Raw genomic sequence first — 26,968 nt, 5'->3', positions numbered from 1 at the left:
TGGTTGAGGGTTCGATTCCCAATGTTGGTGAAAATTGGATATTCAATTGTATTTGTTTAAAAGTTCCGATTAGCTTTTTGTGCACAAAGAGAAAATGAACTAATTGGAAATAGGATGTTTATGCTGTAATGAAAAGGTCCCCGGGTTCGATTCACAATGTCAAATTGGCAGATAATGATGTTGTTTAAAAAAAAAAAAGAAGTGTGTTGAGTCCCCATTAGTATTTAGGCAGGAACAGATATTAAAAATCAAAACAAAATGCCTTTTGATTACAACGCAAAGACTTTACCGCTAATGTATAAAGATAAATTAGAATCTGTTGTTTTGCCGTGTGGGGCCCCAGTACCGATTAGCTTAAATGCATAAAGAGTAGGTAAAATAACCAAGATGGCCGTCACTATTGTTTTGTGATCAAAGAGGAGTCACAGGTTCGATTCAATCAAAGGAGGCAAGATTCTATGTTTCAATTCCATGTAAAAGTCTAAAGTTATGTTTCGATTAACCTCAATGCATAAAGAGGAATTAAACAAAAACAAGCAAAATGGCGACAGATGTGATAAAAGAAAAATTGAATTAGTTTTTTATAGTGACAAGAAAAAATAGCGAATCATTGTTAGAAATAGAATGAAAATAAAGATACTTGCCTTTGCGTGTCCAGCGCTGTGCAGAAAAGCTCTCATGCTTTATCTCCGACAAGTCCACAATACACATTTTTTTTATTGTATAGTTAATTATTAATGTTGTTATTAACACAGATTCTTACCAGTGTGAAGAAAAGCTCTCATGCTTTATCTCCGACAAATCCACAATACACACTTTTTCATTATATAGTTAATTATTAATGTTGTTATTAACACCGAGTTTTACCAGTGTGAAGAAAAGCTCTCATGCTTTATCTTCGACAAGTCCACAATACACACTTTTTCATTATATAGTTAATTATTAATGTTGTTATTAACGATTGTTACCAGTAAAAATATAAACCATGAGGATTTTTAAAGGGGGTGCTAAGTGAAAAAAAAGCCAAGACATATATTTTATCCCTGTTTATTACCAATATTTACAAAATTCAAAAGAGCCGCACACACACACACACACACATACATATGTAAAATGTTTATATTGTGTCACCAGTTTATCAGCATGTTATTTAACAAGTTTTTATTCTTCAAGTTTGTTCACTCACCCACATAAGGAATTGTGTCACTATCATATCCATTTTCTGCTGCAACCACTGAATTAAAATGTTTCACTATTTTTTCCACAAGCATGTTCTCGCAAAAAACAAACACTTCTTTGGAAAGTCTTTTTCCGTCGATGTTTTGTATAGACAAAGGCTCAGGTTTTGTACATCCATGTAGATGGGAAAGCACAAACTTCTCCTTATGACATGCATGGACAGGGGAAATATCTGTGCAACCGAAACATTGTTCGCGAAGGTCGAGAATGCAAGATTCCACACAGTTTCCAAAATATGATTTCAGATACGGCGACACTGTTTCACACATAACTTTCGCATGCTCGATGCACACAAATATCTTCATAAAGTTCCGCCACGAACTTTCTGCGATGAACACTATCTCCAGGGAACCGTAAGCTGGTTTCTTCCTTATAATGATCTGACGGCGATTGTACAGTGTGGTTATCAGCAATTCATGTTGCTCACTTAGTGGGTAGGAAACACGAGGCTGCTCACCTGGAATAGCGATGTAATTGTCGATTACTGGAAACAATTCCTGAAGAGCGTGCCACTCCTGCAACTGTAGTTCAACACCGGCCGCCCCGCTTCTGTGTAGCCTGACCACAGGTTGGAAATCCAGATGAGAGGAAAGTCCGATTGAGATAACTTTTGTTTTCGAAGCATTCAAATAGTAGACGTGATCAAATAATAGCGACTGGCGTATAAGACTAGTTACTTGTTTTTGTTCTTCAGGTAAATGCTGATCGCTCTCTTTCTGAAGAACCCCCTTGAAATTAGTGTACGGTTGAAATCTTTTTTTCAGCGGCATCGAAATAGAGGATTCCATGACTAAGAACTGCGAGATACTGCATGTCGCAGCGTGCAGGTATACATTTGAAGAAATGCGTGGGTGTGTTTTTGAGACGCATGCGCGCGTAGCAAACCAAGCATGTGCTGGACAAAAAAGGTGGAGGGGGCGGGGCATTACAAAGATCAATGGTGAGAGAAAAATCAGCAGAATATCATAAACGTCATATTGAGAAAATATTGGATAACAAATATTAATTAATTTAATTAAAACATCAACCGCATTGTCGATCTGAAATTAGGTTTATAGACAGGGGGCAAAATGGAAAATATCGACGATGTTCTAGTATTGGATTGTTTCTGTATTTCCATCGGTATAATCCTCCACCACATTTGAAGCATACTGTTTTATCCTCTTTTTGAATGTAAAATAATCCTGCTTCGGACAGAGCTTCTACAAACGGGAATTCTTTTGATTGCCAGTTTCTGAAAGAGGACAATCTAGCATTGAAAGATCCCATCTCTGGATATTGCGTCATTGTTCTGTAAAGACACAAAACAAGATAAATATTATAAGTAAGCTGTTGTAAACTGTAACGCTACAAAATTATTAATATACTATTAGGACTATATGTAACTTGTATAAAATTTCAAACAGTATTTACTGTCAATATTTTCTAGTATACGTACCGAGTATTATAAATTTAATTTACGAGTCAGCAAATAAGTTGATATAATATTGTCGTTTTTTATCGGTACTGGGAATAAAATTTGAAATTTATGCATGGGTTTACCAGAGACTCTATGGAATAAATACAGAAAACAGTAATGCCCACAGTACACAGACCCGTAACTTTGTATCTGATGAGTGTTGTACGTATAGAATTTAGAGTTTTTTTCCAAAAATCGCAAATGGTTATGCACATGTGGAGGTTTTCCGTAACTATCAAAAAATTCCCCCCGGGAGTTACTGTCTATGTAAATTGCTACCCAGTGCTTCCCGGGGCTATCTTTGGGATCTGTATTTACAATCAACGCTGCTGGTAGTTCCACATGTACAGGTAATTCATTAGCTGCGAAAACACCAACATGATGATTGTCAAAGGCTCTATTTGATATTAACCCGTGGAGCAAATTTAAAGTCGACAGCATTGCTGGACACTAAATAGTAATATTCCGCAACTCACCTTGTTATACAATTAATCCAGATGAATATCTCTTTGATTATTAATTTCCATGAGAGCGTCAAATTCAGAGTAGATAACACAAGTCACAGTAGATTCCAAAGCCGATTTGAAGTGGACTTCCAAGCTAACAGCCCCTTGCCGTTGAAGACTGCAGTGGGATATGGCACTTGCAGCTGCGTCTGGTGTTATATCGAAAACAAGTAATGCGTATCCCTGGGGGTATTCTTCACGCGATATATTGTTTCCTTCATCCATATAGTGTATCCCTGTTCCAGAGAATAATGTGTGATATGCTGTTATGTACTTGTTGTTTTCAAAGTCTGGTTGAAGTGGTTTGCCGGGAATTTGGACTCCATCAACATATAAAGTAAAGAAGTTGTAATTGAAATGTTGAAAATTGAATGGGTTTGTAGACAGAGTGCCGTTGAATGCATCGTTGGTAACAAACCCCACAACTAATCGTTTCGGAAGACGTCCAAGTATCACATTGTCAATTGTTTTTGAAACAATATCTTTTGGAATAGTTACAGCTTTAAGTTGTACTCTTGTTAGAGGGTATTTTGCTGTATGTTTTTGCAATATGCGATTGTGACTAAGTTTGATGGATGAACTGACCGATACTTTTCTCACATATAGTGTAGCATCCAGAATTTCCACTTTGCCTTCACTGTCATCTAATCCCATCAAGCAGAAAGTGTTTTTCGAAGGAATCAGTTTTATTCGCATTTCCACTCCATTGATCAAAAATTTCTCTTGATTGAAAATATCAGAATGCAAGTAACCAAACATATCAAATGTTTTACTCTGTTTTGTTAGTTGGTTACGTTTTGTAAAGCCTTTGTTGTTTTCCGAAACGTTATCAAAAGCGCCTGCTGTATCTTTGTACCACAATGCACTTTGGAGATGAGATGATTTTGCAGATATGTCATAGTTCAGTGCTTTTTCAAAATAAGACCTGTATGGGTGCATGTGAGATGGAAACGAGATGAGTTTGTTATTTAAGTAGATTTGTACTTCGCTGAACATTGCATTGAGAAAATCATTGACAGGTCCAATTGTTTTATCTGTGGGTAGCAATAACTGACCATTCGCTTTTACAATTCTGGCATCTATATTCAACATTGTGTGTGCTAAATCCATATAATCATCACCATGTCCAGGTATTACAAACTCGGTGGGGGCATTATCTGCCAGAGAACTAACAGGTTTGTATCCGATGGTGTGGTGTTCTAAGATGCTTGTCTGAGTAGGTTTTACCGAGAAAATATCCAATTCACTTTTAAAACACTCACATGATTTCTCCCTAATTTGCGCCATATCTAATCAAAAATATCTGATGTTATTTGAATTTTTTTACGGTTGCGCTTGGTTGTTTTCTTGGTGTTTGTATTGGCACTGGATCTCTTCTTTCTCTGAGCGATGCTTCCAGTTCGCTGTCCCGAAGCAGAGTGATTCCTTTTGAAATGTTTATGCCCCTGATAACCTGAACCAATCATTTCCTTTAGCTTTGTTTCAGCTTTTCTTTTAATATTTGATCTGGCATCCGAAATTCTGGATTGTAGTGACTGTTTTAGGGGTGTTTTGTCTACAACATCACCTAACACATTTACCCCTGTTTTTAACATTTCTTTCCCTACAGCTTTCGCTCCTTTTTTGATAAGAGGCAAAGCTGACCGAAAAAGTCCTCCAAGAAAACTTCCAATGCCATGTCCTTTTTGATAGGCAGCACCGTAATATATGTTACCCACACCAGATCCAGCTTGTTGATGGTAGTATTGAAAATATGGGTCATTCATAATCAGAGCTTTTCACCACAACGTCTAAAATGAAGTTTCAAACACACTAGTCCGAAGGAGAATGGGATGTGTGCACCAGTGCTATCCCTTAAGTCAATTTCTATTTGTTCGAAATTATGTTTCTGCACTGGGATGTAATGTGGTGAATCGAAAATTTGCACACCATCACTTCCAAAAGTATGTTCCATAGGATTAATGTTTATAATACGTAATAGAGGGGCGACAGCATCTCCCACCATATGTGATTCCGCAATATCTGTGTAAATATACATCTGGGAAGGAATTTCTCTCACAACATTTGGAGGCGAGCGTCCAATTTTTACTTCTGATAGATCATCGGTCGGTTTAAAACCTAATATCCGAGCCAGTTGAGGTGACAATCGTACATTTATGTTTCTCTGCTTGGTAGATATATCAACAGTCACATGTTTGTACGCAGGATGATTTCGGAGACTAAAATTTAATGTTTCAGAATATTTATTGATTTCTGCAACAATGCTGTTTATAGATGCGTAATAGCCTTCGGATATTCGAAGTTCGTTCCATTTGACATCATCCATAGATTTATATTGAATATAGTTGTTAAATCTTGTAATGTTTAGTATTGAATAAGGATAATGCACTTCTACCAATGCCATCTCCCATTTGTTGGTGTCCAACTCCACACGGTTCTGAAGCTTTGTGGTGTAATTAGTTAGAGTATTACTTGGGAAATATTTCATGGAACTGTTACTAGGCAAAGTAAGGTAGAAAGCGTTTGCTTTTCTCATGATGTGTTATGAAGGTTATTTGTACCACTGATGAGAATACCTACAAAAAATTATGCCTCTCTCTCTCTTTTTTTGACTCCAAAAACGATGCGCTAATCCAACTGTCAAATAATCTGGAGTAACCTTTCCAATGAACTAACAACTTTTTACTGGCTCCTTTACCTTTGGTCGCAAGGATTTTATCAATTTCATGCATATCCAGTAAGCGGACCAATTGCAACTCTTCCGTATAAAATGTTCCATCGATTTTATGTCCTTGTAGATCTTTTAATTCATACACTTGAGGATTTCTTTTCAAAATACGTTCCACCACAAATATTTCTCTTGTCCAATTTTCCATGTAACCTTTGTCAAAGCGTTTTTTGGTTTTTGTTATTCTCACTGTATCTCCTATTTTGAATGGCATCTTCAATGACAATAGTGGAGATGAATCAGATTTGAGTTTTTTGTCATACATATTGTGCCATACTTTCAAAACCTTCTCAGGAGTAACATCTGCTGGTGCCATTTTAATACTCGAGTGAATTTTATGATTATAAGCTTTCAAAAGCTTTGGGAGTACATTAACATAACAGCTGGTTCTTTGCTTAGTAAAATACTTCCACATGCGTTCCTTTAAAGTTCTGTTGAATCTTTCAACAATACTAGCTTTAATATCAGGATTCTTTGTTGTAAAATAAATTACATTTTGTTTTTTGAGATATTCCTGCACAATACTGTTGGTAAACTCACGGCCTTTGTCAGTTTGTAATTGCAAAGGTTTTCTTTTGCTTTGTTTGAAAATTTGCTGGAAAGCCTTTTTTATACATACACCAGTTTTATTTTTTACAGGGACAGCCCAAGCATGCCTGCTAAAAATATCGATAACTGTGAGTATATATCTGTACCCTTTGTTGTGATTCCGCAAACTCTGCATGTCATTCAAGTCAGCCTGCCATTGGTCATCGATATTATGCACAAAATAAAAGTTTCTCGGAAATCGACGCTTTACAGGTCTATGCAAAGTGTATGCAGTTTGCTTTGTCAGCCAATGTTTGATTGTTGACAATGGTATGGATTTTTTTACAGCTTTCCATAGTGTTGAAGCTGTAGAATAGGATGCTGGATGAGATGGATTGTACCAGATATTCTGTAATATTTTTTCGCTCATGGTTTGTATCTTGACCAAACTGGAACAGTACGTTTACGTTTGTGCCCTGGAAATGATGATACAAAAGAAATTGGTTCCTTTTCTTCTTCTTCTTCTTCTGCTTCTGTTAATTCTTGTGCCTCTTCTTGGTTAGCTCCGGACAGCGGAACATGGCGTCCGGGGTTGCCAAAAACAATTTGTTGAATAAACTCCTGTCTCCGGGGGTTTCCAATATATTCTTGAGGGATATTAGATAACGCCAGAGCTCTATTGAATAGTTGCCACCCAACAGGATTGCTTGTTTTTCGTGGTCGAATTATATCCGATACTAGATCGACAATATTTGAGCCTTCAATTTTATTATTGTTAATAAAAACTGCCCCATATTTATCCCAATCAATATTACTATTATGTAAAAGACGTTCATACAACAGTTCGGCTTTTCTACGATACATGCTAGGTGTAGCAGCTAGAATTTCTTCTTTCATATCAGTCAACTTCTCAGTAGATTCTGTAATCGGTAGCGACACAGGTTCTCTTTGTTTTCGAGTAATAGACAGAAATTTTTGGAGCACAATACTGTAACGATTCCATTTTTCATCATCCGAAAGACCTTTGAGATTCAAAATTACTTGCATATCCTGATCCAATTGCGATAAGGATGTAGACGGTGCAGACATAACAGGATGTCTCATGTTATCCATAAATTCTTGAGGTATTATAACCATTTTTTTGGCATGCTCCATGTTCAGATTTTTTTTCACTTAAATAAACTTGATAACACACCTCCTATTAAAGGGGCTAATAACGCAGGTAGAAATCCTCCGTGTTGCACTAGTATCTGTTTCTTCTGCTTTGTAGAGTGTCCTTTGGCAGAGAGATTACGTATCACCTTCTTGTACCGGCTCAATCTTGTTTTCTGAGGTGTTGAAAGAGGAACATTCCCTTTTAGAACATTGTAACAACACTCACAGATTGAATTAACTAAGGAAGAATCAGCAGCTTGTAATATAGCTGTGCGAAGAGCTGGTTTAGCATCCGACAAAACTTGGAGCACTTTAGCGTGTTTCACTCTTGGAGCCATGATGACAGAATAAACGACTAGTGATTATGCTTGCTTTTTTTGTAGGAATATATACATAATTGATATCATCGTCGGGAAATATCCGCGACCGAAAACGTACTTCTTCCGGAGTGTTCTGCTTCAGATCAAACAGCAAATATCCATGGGGTTCAGCGGTGGCATTGTAATATGCATCTTTTATAAAATTTCAAATTACATATATATATTATATTGTATTGTATTATATATATATATATATATATATATATATATACACACACTTCATCAATAAATAAATATGCGTGTGTGTCTGTATATATATATATATATATATATATATATATATATATATATATATATATATATATATATACACACACACACATACAGACAATTTTCTTATAGTACAAAATTCATTTTACAACAGCACATCAAATGCCAGATAGCATTGTACGCATGCGCGTTTGTAAACCCCGCCTACATATTCCGAGCATCTGCGTTGTGTTAGATAGCTCTCCCTCTCCATTGTTTCAACAACGATAAACAGCTTGGTGACACAGATCAAATTGGTTCTGGAATCTACTGTGACGTGTACCGTCTACTTTGAAGTATAAAAAGGTGAGTTGCACAATATTACTATTTAGTGTCCAGCAATGCTGTCGACTTTAAATTTGCTTCACGGGTTAATATCAAATAGAGCCTTTGACAATCATCATGTTGGTGTTTTCGCAGCTAATGAATTACCTGTACATGTGGAACTACCAGCAGCGTTGATTGTAAATACAGATCCCAAAGATAGCCCCGGGAAGCACTGGGTAGCAATTTACATAGACAGTAACTCCCGGGGGGAATTTTTTGATAGTTACGGAAAACCTCCACATGTGCATAACCATTTGCGATTTTTGGAAAAAAACTCTAAATTCTATACGTACAACACTCATCAGATACAAAGTTACGGGTCTGTGTACTGTGGGCATTACTGTTTTCTGTATTTATTCCATAGAGTCTCTGGTAAACCCATGCATAAATTTCAAATTTTATTCCCAGTACCGATAAAAAACGACAATATTATATCAACTTATTTGCTGACTCGTAAATTAAATTTATAATACTCGGTACGTATACTAGAAAATATTGACAGTAAATACTGTTTGAAATTTTATACAAGTTACATATAGTCCTAATAGTATATTAATAATTTTGTAGCGTTACAGTTTACAACAGCTTACTTATAATATTTATCTTGTTTTGTGTCTTTACAGAACAATGACGCAATATCCAGAGATGGGATCTTTCAATGCTAGATTGTCCTCTTTCAGAAACTGGCAATCAAAAGAATTCCCGTTTGTAGAAGCTCTGTCCGAAGCAGGATTATTTTACATTCAAAAAGAGGATAAAACAGTATGCTTCAAATGTGGTGGAGGATTATACCGATGGAAATACAGAAACAATCCAATACTAGAACATCGTCGATATTTTCCATTTTGCCCCCTGTCTATAAACCTAATTTCAGATCGACAATGCGGTTGATGTTTTAATTAAATTAATTAATATTTGTTATCCAATATTTTCTCAATATGACGTTTATGATATTCTGCTGATTTTTCTCTCACCATTGATCTTTGTAATGCCCCGCCCCCTCCACCTTTTTTGTCCAGCACATGCTTGGTTTGCTACGCGCGCATGCGTCTCAAAAACACACCCACGCATTTCTTCAAATGTATACCTGCACGCTGCGACATGCAGTATCTCGCAGTTCTTAGTCATGGAATCCTCTATTTCGATGCCGCTGAAAAAAAGATTTCAACCGTACACTAATTTCAAGGGGGTTCTTCAGAAAGAGAGCGATCAGCATTTACCTGAAGAACAAAAACAAGTAACTAGTCTTATACGCCAGTCGCTATTATTTGATCACGTCTACTATTTGAATGCTTCGAAAACAAAAGTTATCTCAATCGGACTTTCCTCTCATCTGGATTTCCAACCTGTGGTCAGGCTACACAGAAGCGGGGCGGCCGGTGTTGAACTACAGTTGCAGGAGTGGCACGCTCTTCAGGAATTGTTTCCAGTAATCGACAATTACATCGCTATTCCAGGTGAGCAGCCTCGTGTTTCCTACCCACTAAGTGAGCAACATGGATTGCTGATAACCACACTGTACAATCGCCGTCAGATCATTATAAGGAAGAAACCAGCTTACGGTTCCCTGGAGATAGTGTTCATCGCAGAAAGTTCGTGGCGGAACTTTATGAAGATATTTGTGTGCATCGAGCATGCGAAAGTTATGTGTGAAACAGTGTCGCCGTATCTGAAATCATATTTTGGAAACTGTGTGGAATCTTGCATTCTCGACCTTCGCGAACAATGTTTCGGTTGCACAGATATTTCCCCTGTCCATGCATGTCATAAGGAGAAGTTTGTGCTTTCCCATCTACATGGATGTACAAAACCTGAGCCTTTGTCTATACAAAACATCGACGGAAAAAGACTTTCCAAAGAAGTGTTTGTTTTTTGCGAGAACATGCTTGTGGAAAAACTAGTGAAACATTTTAATTCAGTGGTTGCAGCAGAAAATGGATATGATAGTGACACAATTCCTTATGTGGGTGAGTGAACAAACTTGAAGAATAAAAACTTGTTAAATAACATGCTGATAAACTGGTGACACAATATAAACATTTTACATATGTATGTGTGTGTGTGTGTGTGTGCGGCTCTTTTGAATTTTGTAAATATTGGTAATAAACAGGGATAAAATATATGTCTTGGCTTTTTTTTCACTTAGAACCCCCTTTAAAAATCCTCATGGTTTATATTTTTACTGGTAACAATCGTTAATAACAACATTAATAATTAACTATATAATGAAAAAGTGTGTATTGTGGACTTGTCGAAGATAAAGCATGAGAGCTTTTCTTCACACTGGTAAAACTCGGTGTTAATAACAACATTAATAATTAACTATATAATGAAAAAGTGTGTATTGTGGATTTGTCGGAGATAAAGCATGAGAGCTTTTCTTCACACTGGTAAGAATCTGTGTTAATAACAACATTAATAATTAACTATACAATAAAAAAAATGTGTATTGTGGACTTGTCGGAGATAAAGCATGAGAGCTTTTCTGCACAGCGCTGGACACGCAAAGGCAAGTATCTTTATTTTCATTCTATTTCTAACAATGATTCGCTATTTTTTCTTGTCACTATAAAAAACTAATTCAATTTTTCTTTTATCACATCTGTCGCCATTTTGCTTGTTTTTGTTTAATTCCTCTTTATGCATTGAGGTTAATCGAAACATAACTTTAGACTTTTACATGGAATTGAAACATAGAATCTTGCCTCCTTTGATTGAATCGAACCTGTGACTCCTCTTTGATCACAAAACAATAGTGACGGCCATCTTGGTTATTTTACCTACTCTTTATGCATTTAAGCTAATCGGTACTGGGGCCCCACACGGCAAAACAACAGATTCTAATTTATCTTTATACATTAGCGGTAAAGTCTTTGCGTTGTAATCAAAAGGCATTTTGTTTTGATTTTTAATATCTGTTCCTGCCTAAATACTAATGGGGACTCAACACACTTCTTTTTTTTTTTTTAAACAACATCATTATCTGCCAATTTGACATTGTGAATCGAACCCGGGGACCTTTTCATTACAGCATAAACATCCTATTTCCAATTAGTTCATTTTCTCTTTGTGCACAAAAAGCTAATCGGAACTTTTAAACAAATACAATTGAATATCCAATTTTCACCAACATTGGGAATCGAACCCTCAACCACTTGGTTAAAACATCTCGCGGAATAAAAAACACCCCCCGCGCCGCGCCGCCCCGCGCCGCGCCGCGCCCCGGTCGCCGCCGCCGCTAAACACAAAACGCGGCCGCCATTTTGATTTTATTCAAATACTATTTATGCACAGATGGACTAATCGGGACCTATAATGGCGGGGCAAAACAATTGGCCTAATTTAACTACCTAGAGAATCGAACCCGCGACCTCTTCATTGCCAGGTAACAACATTAACCACTAACCCAACTCGATTTTCGAACTCAACCATTTTGTTGCCTTTATTTACACACAGGCTAATCGAGACCATTCAATATTGACATCGTCGCCTTGTAATCAACGGGTCCCAGGTTCGATACTCGGTGGAGGCACATAGTGGTCCGAATCACCACTTTTCAACTGTAGCTCCAATCCTGATTAGTTTTGCCGTGCATAAAACAGACTTAAAAAAACTAACTCAATCTATCAACCAATCAATATTGACTCTACCAGGAATCGAACCCTCGACGCCTCTTGTTTTACAGAGCAATAACCTTAGCCGCTAAACTTTCGGGGGTAAAGCACCTTCGGCGCCATCTTTAAATCATTTCTTCATGTCTTTGAATCATACGCAATGGTTGCGCGCGCATTTCCTCCACACACACACAAACATACGCACGTGTTAGTTTAGCATACATCAAGAAACAACGTGACAAACCCATTGACCCCCCTCCCCCCACCGCTTCCGATGTCTTCAAGGTGATCAGACACGTTCTGCTGACTCAACAATAAAATCACTCGTGGCCCGCTACAACCGGATGTAACGTAACACCAGGCGCATCAAATTTTTGCTGACGCGTAGGAACAAAATGCTGTCATTCTACTGGTGCGTTCATTTGCCATTCCTGGCCCAAATGCACTGTTAATGTTTTGGCGGCTTGCTGAGCAGAATGTCCCAGTTTGAATTCGTAAAGAAAAATCATTCGCAATTGTGTGTTCTCCATGGTGCACTTTCAGACGACCCTGTTCAGCAACATACTGCCTCCTGACTGTCTGGGTGCTCCAGCCTGGATGAGTAATGAATGATGTGATGAAATTGATGAATTTAGACCCACAAAGAACACCCATGCCCAGGCTGGGGTTTGAACCAGGAATCTCTGGTGTCTTAGAGTACTGTGTTATCCACTCCGCGACGGAGGTAGGCTATTTTCACAAACAATTGTTTCCAAGGTAAAAGGCAATGCAAATATCAGCTTTTGGCCTGAGAAATTCTGCAAAAATTAGGTGATGTTCTTGCTTGTTATGCTTGTCTTTAGTTACAAGTGGAAATCAGCAAGGACTGTATACAATTAAGAGGATACATTTATATTGGTAGTGTTAACATTAAATGTTTGATCAACATAACTAATTATTTGCACGGTGAACTTCTAATCAAAGTTATTGATATTTCTTCAATGAACGTTATTCGATGAAACATTCCTACACCATAAAATTTATATACTACGTTTGTGTAAAGATATGCTCTATATATTATTCGTTACTTGTCAAATTGTAATTGTTACTCATCATTTATGGAGTCTTGATAGAAATTATACATACTGCGCTATTGGCTCACCCATAGCACAGTGGTAACGTCGTTACCTCTTAATCAAGTGAACGGTCCTGGGTGCAATACCCGGTGCAGGCACATAGTGATTCGGATCCCACGTTAACGTTACCGATTATCCTCTCTGTGCATAAAGTAAACTTAAAACAAACTTCGATTACTTGAAATTTCGTGGGTAACTTAGTGTAGCAGTTTTGGACAAGCACTTAAATTTTCAGTCAGTTTCAATTCATAACACTTTCCAAATTTCTTCAACCAACGTTTCAAATCCTGGTCTTCTTGGTGACTTATTTTTCTAAATATGGTATTCTAGAAAAGAAAAACACCATCTATTGTTGTCTATACACGGTACAATCTCTCGTTTCGTGCTTACTACATGTCCTTGAGTTTTCGTTTCCTTTCATCAGGAGCTGAGCTAGAGATTTTGGAAGGGGTTGGCAGAAGCTGTATATTGACAAATTAGGATATATGAGAGACGTTATGTGAGTTTTACAAATATGTGCTACCCTTCTCTCCTTCCCTCCTTCTCTCTTTCAATCTTGATATTCCTCTTACATCTATTCACTTATCATTTCTTATTTCCCTCTTTTTTCCTTCGTGCCATCTTATTTGTCCCTACCTTTCTCATTATGTTACATCTCTCTCTCTATCTCTCTTCCTCTCTCTTCTTGAATTCAAATTCTAAACTGATTTTCTCGTCTATATTTTCTCTATAATTTCCTCTCTTCCCCATTTTGTCTCATATATATTATTTCACTTCTTTCGCTTTGTCTGTTATTGGCACAACTTTCAAGAAGCTGCAACGATGCATTCTAATCACGCTCTTTCATGCATACAACAGTGAAATTAATGTGAGCTGGGTTTAAGCTTGTGTTACATCCCATTTTCTTCCTCTAAAAGAAAGAAGGCTAATTACTGCATTTTGAACATTCGGTGACTGATAGAAAGGGCGTCTGAAAATGGCAAATATTGAACTTGAATATATAATTTTTAATCCTGAGTTATTATTGAAATAAGTGCTGTCTATTCGTTGAAGATTAACGAACATTTTTCTTAACTTATAAGGTTTTTACAAGTGGCAAATGTAAGCGTGAATGTCTGGTTAAAATTAATGTATTATTTGTTAAGTTTTTAAACACATAGGCCAACTACTCACAGGATCTTGTTTTTCCTTCAAAACGAAGCAAATGAAAGCGGGCTTCTTGTGTTCGCAGTCAACATGGCGACTCATGAAGAAGCAATTGAAGTATGTGCATATTATTTGATGCATTTTGATGGCAAAAGAACCTCATGTACTCTAGCTTGCCCAGCGGGTTCACGTATTCTTACTAGTCAGCTCTAGGCCCGTACTCAAGATTCTTTCAAAGGGTAATTCCGAAATGCTGTTCGATTGATTGGAGTAGGTTACTTTACATCGCTTTTCTGCCACTTTGGGCTAATCGTGACGATAAGATTGAGTGATAATATGAGGAAATTGATGAAGTGAAAGACCACCAATGCTTAGGTAGGGATTCGAACCAGGGGCCCTTGGCGTCGTAGCTCGCTGTAATAACCATTCCACCATGGTCGTTGGCGTAATGTTGTTAGAGTATTAGATATGACCACCAATGTATGGCAGTACTGCAGCTAGAGCTAATCGTGGAATGATAGAGTTGAAATACTATGGGGTTCAAAGAAACGGGAAAAAATCAACTGTGCGATAGATCTCGCTCCCCTTCTCAGCGACACGACAATCAAGAACAAAGTCACTCACAGACAATCTGTCACATTGCGTACAGCTTTGTGCTTATTGTTTACGTTCATTTCTCATAAGTATTCGAAAAGTATATGTTCCGGAAAATTACAATGATTTCAAATTTCCTTTAATGTTCTTATAATACAGCACCGTTGAACAAGCATGATAATTCTGTGTTTAAAAATAATTTAGGCTATGTATAAAATTAAATTATATGTATTATCAATGATTTTTAAAATAAAGAACATATTGAAATATGAGTTAACAAATAAATATTTTCACGTCACGACTACAGTTCAAAAAGCGTCAGTACAGGGATTTAGAAAATGGACTGTTGCTACTATAAATAAGGATGTCTGGTAGCCTTGCATCAGTGGTTAAATTAAAATAATATTTCTGAATATCGCATACTGCAGATTTCTGGAGTTTGCCTCTTCCACAACTAGCCCATTAATTAATGTAAGGGCGAAATCGCAATTCTTTCAAAATATGAAGACTCGTCAATGTTATTTTGGTAAGTATTTGTGGGCTCATATTAAATTATTTCACAGTTCGAAGGGACATGACCCTCCCTGGATACAGGCCGGGTCAGTTCTCAACTTCTTCATTTTTGTTATCTTCGACGATATTTTTTAACGGATACTAGGCCAAAATGAACAAAGAAACTACGCGTTTTTTTTAAAATCGAACTACGTGGATAAGGACAAATTCCTTAATTTTACGAGATTAAGCATAATTAACTTTCATTGGGATTAGTGAAAGAAAGAATATAAACCGCAAGCTACAGGCAGAGCCTGTCTCCAGCTCCAGCTTATATATAATCAGTGCTGTCAAACGATACAGTAGTGAATCACACGCTGGCGGTGCGCTGCAGACAAAGGATTTGCGCATGTGCAGATCGTTAGTCGCAAGTAGCTCCTTGCCAGACATAATTTCAGGGGCTTTTATTGTTTTGTAGCAAACATTTGCAATTTGACTCGAGTCAAATATTTCGTTCGGTGTGCGACCGCGCATAAGAGCCTTCCCACACAGAGACGGTTTGCAACACAAATGACTCGTCGCGTCGTGCACGCAGGATTTATTTCGGGAGGGGCTGAAATTGTAATAGTAGATAATACATTGCTGGTTTCTAGGCGGCATGTACATACAATAAGATATTTTCACTCTAAAAAAAGGCAACCGGCTGTCATTTTAATGGGGAATTGCATTTATCACTCTGTTTTCCTGAATTGTATTCACTGCTTTTATTTGAAAATGTTGATTTTCTCAAAATTTACGGAGCGGTTCTAGCCCCATCAGCCCCCTTTCTTAGTACGCCATCTCGTTGTGTCATGTCGGAACTGGTGTGCGGCTGGCCTTATCGAACAAATAAAGTCTTTGTTCATTCTGCATAACGTTTTCAACAACTGAAAGACGGACATTTTGACTTAATATTGATGACAATTTATAAACATTTGTTTAGGATTGAAATGATTATATTTCCAATGTTGCTATTCGTTTTCTGAAGTAAGTCTTAGTCTCTCCCGTGTGGATCAGGAAAAACATGCAAGGTGATTGAGGTAACAAATATAGTTTAGGTTTGTAGAAATCGATGTGAACACAAGGAATTCTTCAGAGATGCTACGATGATCAACTTTTGATAATTTCTTTTTCATAAATGCAGCCAGGGCATTAATTTAAGGTAACTATCCCCGTATTCGTTTGGTGACATTTTCCAATATGGCGAACTTAGCGTAAGGGTGATCGCCGGGGACTTTTGTTATGATGTTACTAATGTTTTTGGGATGTTACATACCAAATTGCAGCTTCTTATGAATTATAGTTCCCTTATTTCGTAAAAACTTTCATTGTGGGCCATTTTCCAATATGGCGGAATTAGCGTAAGGGTGATCGCCGGGGGACTTTTGGTATGTTGTTATTAATGCTAAAAAAAACGCTACCTACCAAATTTCAGCTTGTTATGAATTAGTTCCTTTATTTCTAAAAAATCGCCTAAAATGACTGCATTATAGCATCATTCTGTTGAAGGAAACATCGTATTCACATCGTATTCATCCCGGGGGAGGCACATAGTGGTTCGGATCCCACTTTAAACTGTAGGCCCAGTCCCGATTATCCTTACTGTGCATAAAGTGGACTTAAAGCACCAGATCAATCAAATCCAATCACTGTTAATTATTTCTGAATTAATTTATATTTAAACGACGTTATTCATTTTATTGCAAGAGCCATCATCATCATTTTACGGGCTTGCTCCCGCATTATGTGACGGACTCGATTATGAATTACGCTACATGCCAAGGAATAATTTCCAAATAAATTGTTACAGTCTGCGTGTTCGAAACGGGCTCGCACGAATTGCACATCTACAGTGGGGCAGGTGTCTCACCGAACCCGAATTGCGCACCGGACGAAGATCGCCCCATTCCACCGAGCATGAATTGCGCACCAAGTTTGCTGGAAATACATACATAAATGGAACAAGTAGACACAAATGAAACAAGTTCAAAGCATGTAAGAATTAATAAACTAAGAATAAGAATAAGAATTTTATTTGAGATTTGGGCAAAATTGTCAGTAATCATATACCAAATTACATTTTAATATAGACATCCAAAGGAGTCACATGTACTTAACAATTTCATTTTAATATAGACATTAAAAATTTTATTATGATTAAACAACTCACTTCTAGTTAACAAGACACCTTGTAAGATACGCATTTCACAGAACTCAAACAATCAATATTTTCACTTATTTCTAAGCTGTGCTAATTTATTTTCGATGAATGCCGCTTGTTTTTTTTTTTTGTTTTTTTTGTTGCTTCTTTTCTTGTCAGTCTGTGGAAAATTTCCTTCTCGCACACTATTAACACGGAAGTTAAGTGTCTGTCTGGGTTGACTTCAAGCTCCTCAAGAAGTTATATATGTTCGGGTAAAGAATTGCATGAAGCATTGAATCTGGAGTGAAAGCTCTCTCATGCATTTGTCGTCCTCCACGAAGCATTGACCAAATGCGTCGTGGGAAAGTAGCGTGCTTGACTTGGTCGATATCATTTTCTAGAAGATAATCTGCAAAACCAGTGAATTTTTTATCTTGTTGTATCCAAATTAAATCGCAGAATGTGCCCTCAACATCTTCGGGTTTTAAGAACGTTAGACCAAAGCAGTAGTGGAGCCACTGCCCTTTCTCGGAGTCCTTGTGCTTGCTTGTTGCAGACAAACCGAGCCTCTGAATTTTCCTCCACCTGCAAAAAATAATATATTTATAATTATGTACATTAATACATTAAACAATATATACATTTGTGACTTTTATTATGATTAGAATATGTAGAATATGGATACAGATTGAAAAATATCAATGCAGTTATCGTAATCAAATAGAAAATTAGTTCTTTTCCACTTACCATGCCTGCGCCAAATGAAATGGACAGCTCACTAGATTGGTGCGTGAAAACACAGATATGGTGCTCTCATGAATAGCTTGCTCGAAATCGATCACAACGTTTTTCGGTTGTAATCGAAGTTGCTTCTTCTCACATTCGTCATTCGAGATCCTCAAAGCATCAGCGTACGTCTGCTTCTTCTTGTCTTTAAGTAGGCAGAATACTAGTGGAATATACGATCCCTTCGAATACATTTGTATGCTGAACAACTGTAGGAAGGGACAAAAACGACATGTATCACAATATTTATATTCTACAAACAGCAGCATGCCTCACTATGATAGAAGTTCCCATCCCCCCATGACATGCAATATGTTTCGTTGACTAAGCGAACAACTTCATTTCCTTGGGCAGCGTATGTGGTGTTAGTAATTCTTCTGTGAAACATCTTGCTATCACTGCCTTATCATTTTTCCATTGGCTTTCGCTTTTCATTTTGTCTCGTCCATCACAGTGTTATATACGAATGCATGGTATTTCGTGATCCTATTACTTAAAAATAAAAAAATAACTTTTAAATTTAGAATCCTTTTTCCTAAATGTAATTCAATTTGGTCGTATACGATATATGTAAGAGTTGATTTTAAAAGAAATGAAATTAGAAAATACTAATTTTACCTTGTCTGTCTATTTCCTCCTTATTATTTATTACTTGGGGGACTTCGTTCATTATACGGAGCTAGTAACGCACCTCGATGTTCCAGTACGACCACAGATGAGACAATTGGTATGTGCCGCCTTGACAACAATAGAGCCAATCGAACGTATTAGTTATTTAACCACTTTGCATTACATAATAAATAATGAAAAATACGTATGACAATCGCCTCTACTCCTTTACATCACATGCTAGGTTATAACTATATATCAATGTAAAATTAAGTTAATATACACATACACTGGCTGAAAATCGTCACTGACTAATGTATGATTTCACTTTATAATCTTATTTCTTTCATATTTTCTGTAATAGTATTGCGTAAAATTAACTGTTTATAAATATCAAAAAAGTGTTGATATATTTATTATTTGTGAAATATTACATTAATATTTTACAGATGGAAATAAGAAACATATTAATACGAAATTATTTGGTAAATTTTTACTTTCGTGCACTAAAGTACGAATTTTTATACTGTGAATAATGGAAAGAAAACACTTTGTCATTCCTAATTAACAAATTTGAATAATTGTCAACTACTCATTACAAATGAAAAGCTTATTTGCAAAGTGATGTATTTTTATCAAACGCTAAATTTCAGAAAACCAAAAAAATGAACAAAGCTTGAATTCCGAGAAATTGATTTTTTGTTTGTAAATTTGTTTGTGTATATAAATATATGAGTATAATACGATAGAATTCTGAAGGAATGAAATCAGAGAATCTGCAATTTTAGGACTGTAATTAAGTCACTTTGAAAGAGTTTCACGTCTTAATTAAATTAAAAAAAACAAGAAATCTTAAAGTTGTATTAGGATGTTTTACAGTATGCTTAACATTATCATATGTGGTTCCTACTAGCGCTTCAACTAACTGCAGATGCAACAGCTGATTCTTCCATACTTTGGTTCAAATTTTTGCTCCTTTTCTGAGCATCAAACGTTCTGCAGATTGGCGATTTATTTATAATGTTTTATTCCTGTTGCAACAGTAAAAGAGACCACCTTTGGGGTGTGTCTTGAAGATAGGAACACGTACGTGTATTTGTTTTACTATATGTTCTACCTGAATGCTAATGTTCATAATATTATACATGAAAGTTAGCAATTGTGTCTTCCTTTATGTGACATTTACAGAGGGAAGTGCATGATTCATATCGGGGATATGTGCCTGTTTCTTTGTAGGTGGCATGCATTACGAATTTAGACTTGGGCATTTCTCTTTTCCGCTTATATTTCTTGTCTTGACGTGCCAATGTTTCTGGTGCATTTTTAACTTTGGTTCGGACAAAGCATTAATAAAATTATTTTAATTGCTTCTTTGTTCATGAACTCGTTACTCGTTCAAGCATGTCTTCTCTAATTATGAGCCGGGTTAGTTTGATGTTAGTGTCCAACGTTTCGAGTGCATACATTGCTCTCATCATCAGGACCAACTATGGCTTCCAAACCTAACCGAGCAAAGTGTGGTTTCGCCGATGATGAGATCAATGCATGCGCTCGAAACGTTGGACACTAACATCAAATTAACCTGCCTAATAACCCCAGAACACCTGTTTGAATATTGTCGCCAAGAAAGATAAAATATATATCCTTATTCGTTCTAATTGCGCTGGCCCCAGTGGCGGAGTGGTGTAATAATGTAATGGCAAAACATCTAACGAATAAGGCTTTATGGTATGACAAGGTGATACAACAAGTAATTGTAACGTCAGACAGATGTTATAAATACGGCTTTAGTAATTTTACAAATTATTATAATTGTCATGTTCCAGATTCGATTACCCACAAGAGAACAGAATGTAAAAAAGCAGCCATAGCGTGACCAAAATTAAGAACAATGCTTAGTAGAATTTGTCGTACTTCACCAAAGCAAGTATCAGCAAAAGACATAATCCTACCAGAGTTTCATTTTTTTCCAAGTGCAAAGCTAAAATCAGTTCAATTGTTAATAGCACAGTACCTAATGTTTTTATTTTCTGTGCAAAAAATTATAATTACTTGGACTTTGGACTAACTCTAAGATAAGAATATGAACAAATGTCTCAAGATTATAGAAAATTACATTATGCTAACTTCTTAAATGTAACATTTGAATAACACATTTGTAAACTTTTGTAAAATTTACTGTAATTGTTTGATTTAAAAGGGAAATAAAAAAAGAGTGGTTAGCATATCGCGCTACGACGTCAAGGGTCCCGGGTTCGAATCCTGGCCTGGGCATGGATGTTTGTGAGTGTCCATTCATCAATTTCATCATATCATCACTCATCCGCATCATCGCTAATTAACCAAAAGTGGCACAAAATGCCATGTAGAATAAAGCAAATCAAATAATCAAAAAATCAATCAATCATTCTAATTGCATACCCTAGGTTTCTGTGTACCTCGTTTACTATTATTTGAATGTGTGTTGCAAATGTAAGTTTCGAATCGAATGTAACTCCAAGATTTTTAATCTCGGTTGCCCTTTCAATTTTGTGTTATTTATTTCAAAATTGAATTCAGTCTGCTTTTGGTTACGCGAGTATGCCATAGCGCAGCATTTTCCTAAATTAGAATGATTTACTCTGCACCACTTGGTTACTGTCTAAATTTCTTCTTGCAACAATTTGCAGTCGTCAATATTGTGCAGAGTTCTACCGAATTTTAAGTCGTCTTCGCTTGAGAGTCTGAATAACTTACTTAGGTAGTATGGTAAGTCATTGATTAAAACTAAAAGTAACAGAGGGCTGTGATTCGAGCCCTGGCAGAAGACTGAGAAAATTGTGTACTCCTTCTTTAATATTCCCTTTTTAGGGTCTCTTAGATAGGAAGAAAAGAAATTAAGTGCGGCTTTGGAGAGGTTGTAAGAAGATAATTTACTTAGAAGTGTATCGTGGTATACACAATCTAAGGTATCGAATATGCATTATTTAATTATTGCTTTCTGGCCACAATGCAGGACTACCTTTTCACAGTTTTAACAAAGGTTATTTGCACATTCCAAATATTGTTCTTCACACATGACTGGTGTTCTGAACAATGTTTCACAAATTTTTAAATCTAACATAATTTAATTCATGGATAAAGGCACCATCCCAACCATTCAGTAGCTAATCATTAAAGGGAATATGCACTTGCCTTACTTGCATATTATTATTTTAATTATCTGTAAGAGGGAAACGTTCAGCCTTTCCAACATTTCCAAACGTGCGATCGAAAGCTAAAAACCGTGAACGCGTAAGGGATAAGTTAGACAAGGAATCGAATGATATAAAGGTGTACTTCCCTTTTCGGAGGCATAGAAATACAACTGTTTGAGGCATGATGATGCGACGCTAGGAATAAAGTCAGTTTTATCAAACTGTGTTCAGAGAGATTTACAATATACGTATTACAAATAACCAAAATGATGACAAAGAGTCATCATAGCACATGATGTCGTAGTCAGCTTAAAAATTTTAAAATCGTAGATACGAAACTTTGGAAACAAGCTCTTCAAATATTCTACTGCATTGATTACATTTCCTAAATATTGAAAATTATGAACCGAAGTAAATTTTAATTGGGCATTTGATGAAGGATTTTCGAAGATTTAATAAAAAGGAATCTGAAAGAAATGGCCCCTTCTTTAAACATAAAGACATAAAGTTACGGTTGTAATTATACAGGGTGTCCGGCTTAGACCTTTAACATTACAAAAGAGAATAATTTTGCAGAGAAACCCAATTTTATTACCAAAATTTACATTTTGGTAGAAAAACTCATGCATTTTTTTTGTCCCAGCACCAGCACTTTACACAACCTCGATATGAGCCCCCCCTGTGGCCGAACCGATATTCCAATTCCGCCCAGGTATTCACTAGCATTTGAGGGATCACATTGTTAATCGCCTGACGAATTCTGTTATGCGGATCTTCCAAGTTCTCGACGGGCACACTGTACACTTGGTCCTTGAACCCCCAGAAGGAAAAGTATAGGGGGGGATGGAGATCCGGCGAGCGCGGAGGCCAAGTAAGTGGTTTAGAACCTCTTCGTATCCATCTTCTAGGAAAATGGTCATCGAGGAGTCCTCGTACAATGATAGCAAAATGTGCCGGGGCTGGAAAATGGTTTCTGGAGGCATTTGAGGCACAGCGTAATGCTGAAGCATGTCTAAATAATTCGTTCCTCTCACTGTTTCTTCAGCAAAGAAGAACGGGCCTATTATCTTCTCTTTCATTAAACCACACCACACATTAAATTTTGGCGAATCTATCATAATTTCACGAAACTCATGAGGATTGTCACTTCTCCAAATACGGCAATTTTGCTTGTTAACTTTGCCACACGTGTAGAATGCAGCTTCATCAGAAAAGCACACCTTGTCCAGAAAAGCATTGTTGTTGTCAATTTCGGTTAACATTTTGCCCGAAAACGTCTGTCTTTTAGGCTTATCATCAGGATAAATTCCTTGATGTAACTGGATCTTGTACACCCGTAGAAGTAACCTCTCGTGCACAACGTCATGGATAGTAAACCGAGGAATATTGAGCTCTAAACTTGCACGTCTTATTGATTTCCTTGGACTTCTTGTGAATGCAGTGCGAATCATTCAATGTTTTCCTCTGATATCTTCCGCTTCGCGTACTTCACGCCCACTGACACAACACTTCCAGTTTTTCTTAGTTGTTTTTCACACTTAGCAATACTCAAATAGGAAGGAACATTGACGTGACGTTGAAGATTGAATTCACGCCGAAAAGCACGTTGAACAAGCTTCACAGATTTGTTTTCTGCCAGTGACAGAACGCAGAACACTTTCTGCTGAACCGCCAACTCCGCCATCTTGGAACTTTTGCGTTACACGCGCATGCGCGTCACGTCAACTCGAAGTACTGGTGATTCTCGCAAATGGCCACAGTTGTCAGTCCCATACAAGCAATAAGTTTCATTTGAAATTGAATGTAACAAAAGTTATACTGTTTTGTAATGTTAAAGGTCTAAGCCGGACACCCTGTATATATTTTCTTTGGATCCAGAACCATAACACCAAAATAGTGGTTATGTTGTTACTTTTCTTATATTCTTAAAGTGCATATTAAAATCGAGTAGGTAACAACTACCACAAGCAACTAAAGAAGAAATAAATACAAAATATTATTCTCATGAGGACACTTCAGAATGAGAGATGAAGTCAGTTGAAAAATCTTAATTGGCTACATGGACATCCGGAAGAGGGGGTCAAGGGAGGCCACAGCCCCCTTGAATGTCTACCTAAAAAAGTACATATTCCACATATAATTTCATTTCAGTCACAGTAATTTCTGTTAATTATTACAAAGGCGTTGAAAGTTCATTGATAATTTCGGACTGAAGCAGTGTTTTCCGAGAGAGCATCATTATTATGGGGTAAAAGTATGCCTTTGTTCCCCTGGAAAAAAAATACCTTGCGTGCCCCTTTCTGGAAAAAATCCTGCGGACGCCCATAATAGGCTACTAGTCATTATGTAATGTTTAGTATAGCATTCCTCATTCCTCATTTTAACATCTGTGCAACTCACGTGCACAGTTTGCCTTCTTTAGATACAGCAAAAGCAGATAACAGATATAAATATTGGATTTAACGTTCACACGTAATAGACCGTTCGATTGGTATTCTGTATAAACACTATTGCATTTGCCTTTCCTGGAATATAAAATAGGATTACAGGAATATTCTTGTATTTCTTCTTATATTATTGCAATATCCCATGTAACTAGGCTACTACAAGTGATAGGGTCTTAGACCATTTTAATTATAATTACACAGTTACGTACCGTGAAACTTGTGCAATGTTACGTTTATGATCAGATGTTATTTAATATTTACCGAAACGTTCCGATTTATATAAAAAAATCTACTTAGTCCACAGCTATGAAACAGAAATTACAGTTATTATAAGCATACTTAACTGTGTAATTATAATTAAAATATGCTCTCATAATATTTGAAAATTAGAGTATAGTCAGTGGAGGGTTATGAAAAATGAAAAGAAAATTCCTAATGCCGTTGTTTAAGTACGCGTGTAATGCAAATGTATGAAATTAATAGCTATAGGTATTTTCTACTCTTACGGCAAGCTCACTATATGCTGGAAAGGGAAGTGGGGAAGCAAGGAAGCGACCAAACCAGCGAGATGAAAAACGCAGCAGCCTGTAGAACAAGGTGCGGATACTGCTGTTGCCTGGATGGTCTGCGGCGTAATTCCTGTTCCCCACTTCCCTTGCTAACATGAGGGCCGCACGCCGTAAGAGTAGCAAAGACCTATAGTTATATACAATATCTGAGGAATATCTTGAGCAAGCGAATGAAAATAAGTATCTGAGCCAGTGGTGACACGAGAGGGCTCGACCAATGAGCGCGTGAGACTGGAAGCGAGTGCATGGAGGAAATAAATATGAAAAGCCGAGATCAGTTGAAGGAGAAGAGTAAAATAAAGTGTGAAGAATTTTAACAGCAGATGATATGATAACTAACTTATTGCCCGGCGTTACCTGGGTACTTATTTATCCCAATCTTCTATTAGACATGAAAATAATTAATTCTAATTAAAGTGTAAAATTAACTTGGAGTTCAACGGCATTAAGAGTGTCACTATTCATCTTAGCGACCCCGAAAACTATGGATTCCACACTAATATCGCTCGTTTTCGATTTTTGTTACATGTCACCCCTTTCCCAAACCCACCCCTAAAGGTGCCAGAGGTGTCTTGGAGTTGAATAGCATTGGGAGTGTTACTATTCATCTTAGTGACCCCGAAAACTATGGATTCCACATTAATATCGGTCGTTTTACATTTAACCCTCTTCCCACCACTCCTAGAGGTGCCAGCGGTGTCTTGGAGTTGAACCTCATTGGGAGTGTCACTATTCATCCTAGCGACCCCGAAAACTATGGATTCCACCCTAATATCGGCAATTTTACAAGTCACCCCCTTCCAATCCACATCCCTAGGGGTCCGAGAGCTGTCTTGGAGTTGAACGGAATTGAGAGTGTCACTATTCATATTAGCGACCCCGAAAACGATGGATTTTACAATAATATCGGTCCTTTTATATGTCACCACATTCAGACCCTTTCCCCTATGGGTGACAGGGGTGTTTTGGAGTTGAACGGCATTGGGAATGTCACTATTCATCTTAGCGACTCAGAAAACTATGGATTCCACACTAATATCTGTTGTTTTATATGTCATCACTTTCCCACTCTTACCCCTAGGGGTGCAGGGTGTTTCAGAAGTGTCTTGGAGTTGAAAGGCATTCGAAGTGTTACTATACATCCTAGCGACCCCGAAAACTGTGGATTCCACAATAATATTATTCATTCTGCATGTCACCGCCTTCCCACCCAACCTCCTAGGGGTACGAGAGCTGTCTTGGAGTTGAAAGGCATTAGGAGTGTCACTATTCATCTTAGCGACCCCGAAAACTATGGATCTAACATTAATATCGGTATTTTTACATGTCACCCCTTTCTCACCCCTTCCCTAGGGGTGCCAGGGGTGTCTTGGTGTTGAACGGTATTGCGAGTGTCACTGTTCATCTTAGCGACCCCGAAAACTATGGATTCCACGCTAATATCGGTCGATTTATGTCACCCCTTTCCCAGCCTCCCACCCCCACCCCTAGGGGTTCCAGTGGTGTCTTGGAGTTGAATGGCATTTGGAGTGTCACTATTCATCTTAGCGACCCCGAAAACTGTGTATTCCATACTAATATCGGCCGTTTTCGATTAATTTTACATGTTACCCACTTCCCACCTCCGCCCCAAGGGTGCCAGTGGTGTCTTGGAGTTTAACAGCATG

The 26,968-nt window shown here is 37.3% G+C and overlaps 1 protein-coding gene across 1 annotated transcript in view; it reads right to left on the bottom strand.

The window, feature by feature from the left end:
* Window positions 1–26,968, bottom strand: part of LOC145984510 (uncharacterized) — a 147,222-nt gene that overhangs the window by 112,923 nt on the left and 7,331 nt on the right. The window contains exon 2 of the mRNA XM_083118160.1: window positions 19,119–19,238. Within this exon, the coding sequence (XP_082974286.1) occupies window positions 19,119–19,170 (52 nt within the window). The 5' untranslated portion in view covers window positions 19,171–19,238. The remainder of the gene's footprint in view (window positions 1–19,118; window positions 19,239–26,968) is intronic.

Source organism: Lepisma saccharinum, chromosome 2 (genome assembly GCF_977018435.1).
Source record: "Lepisma saccharinum chromosome 2, izLepSacc3.1, whole genome shotgun sequence".
Taxonomy (NCBI): Eukaryota; Metazoa; Arthropoda; class Insecta; order Zygentoma; family Lepismatidae; genus Lepisma; species Lepisma saccharinum.
Note: the sequence above shows the minus strand (reverse complement) of the source record. Positions and strands in the feature narration are given on the sequence as shown.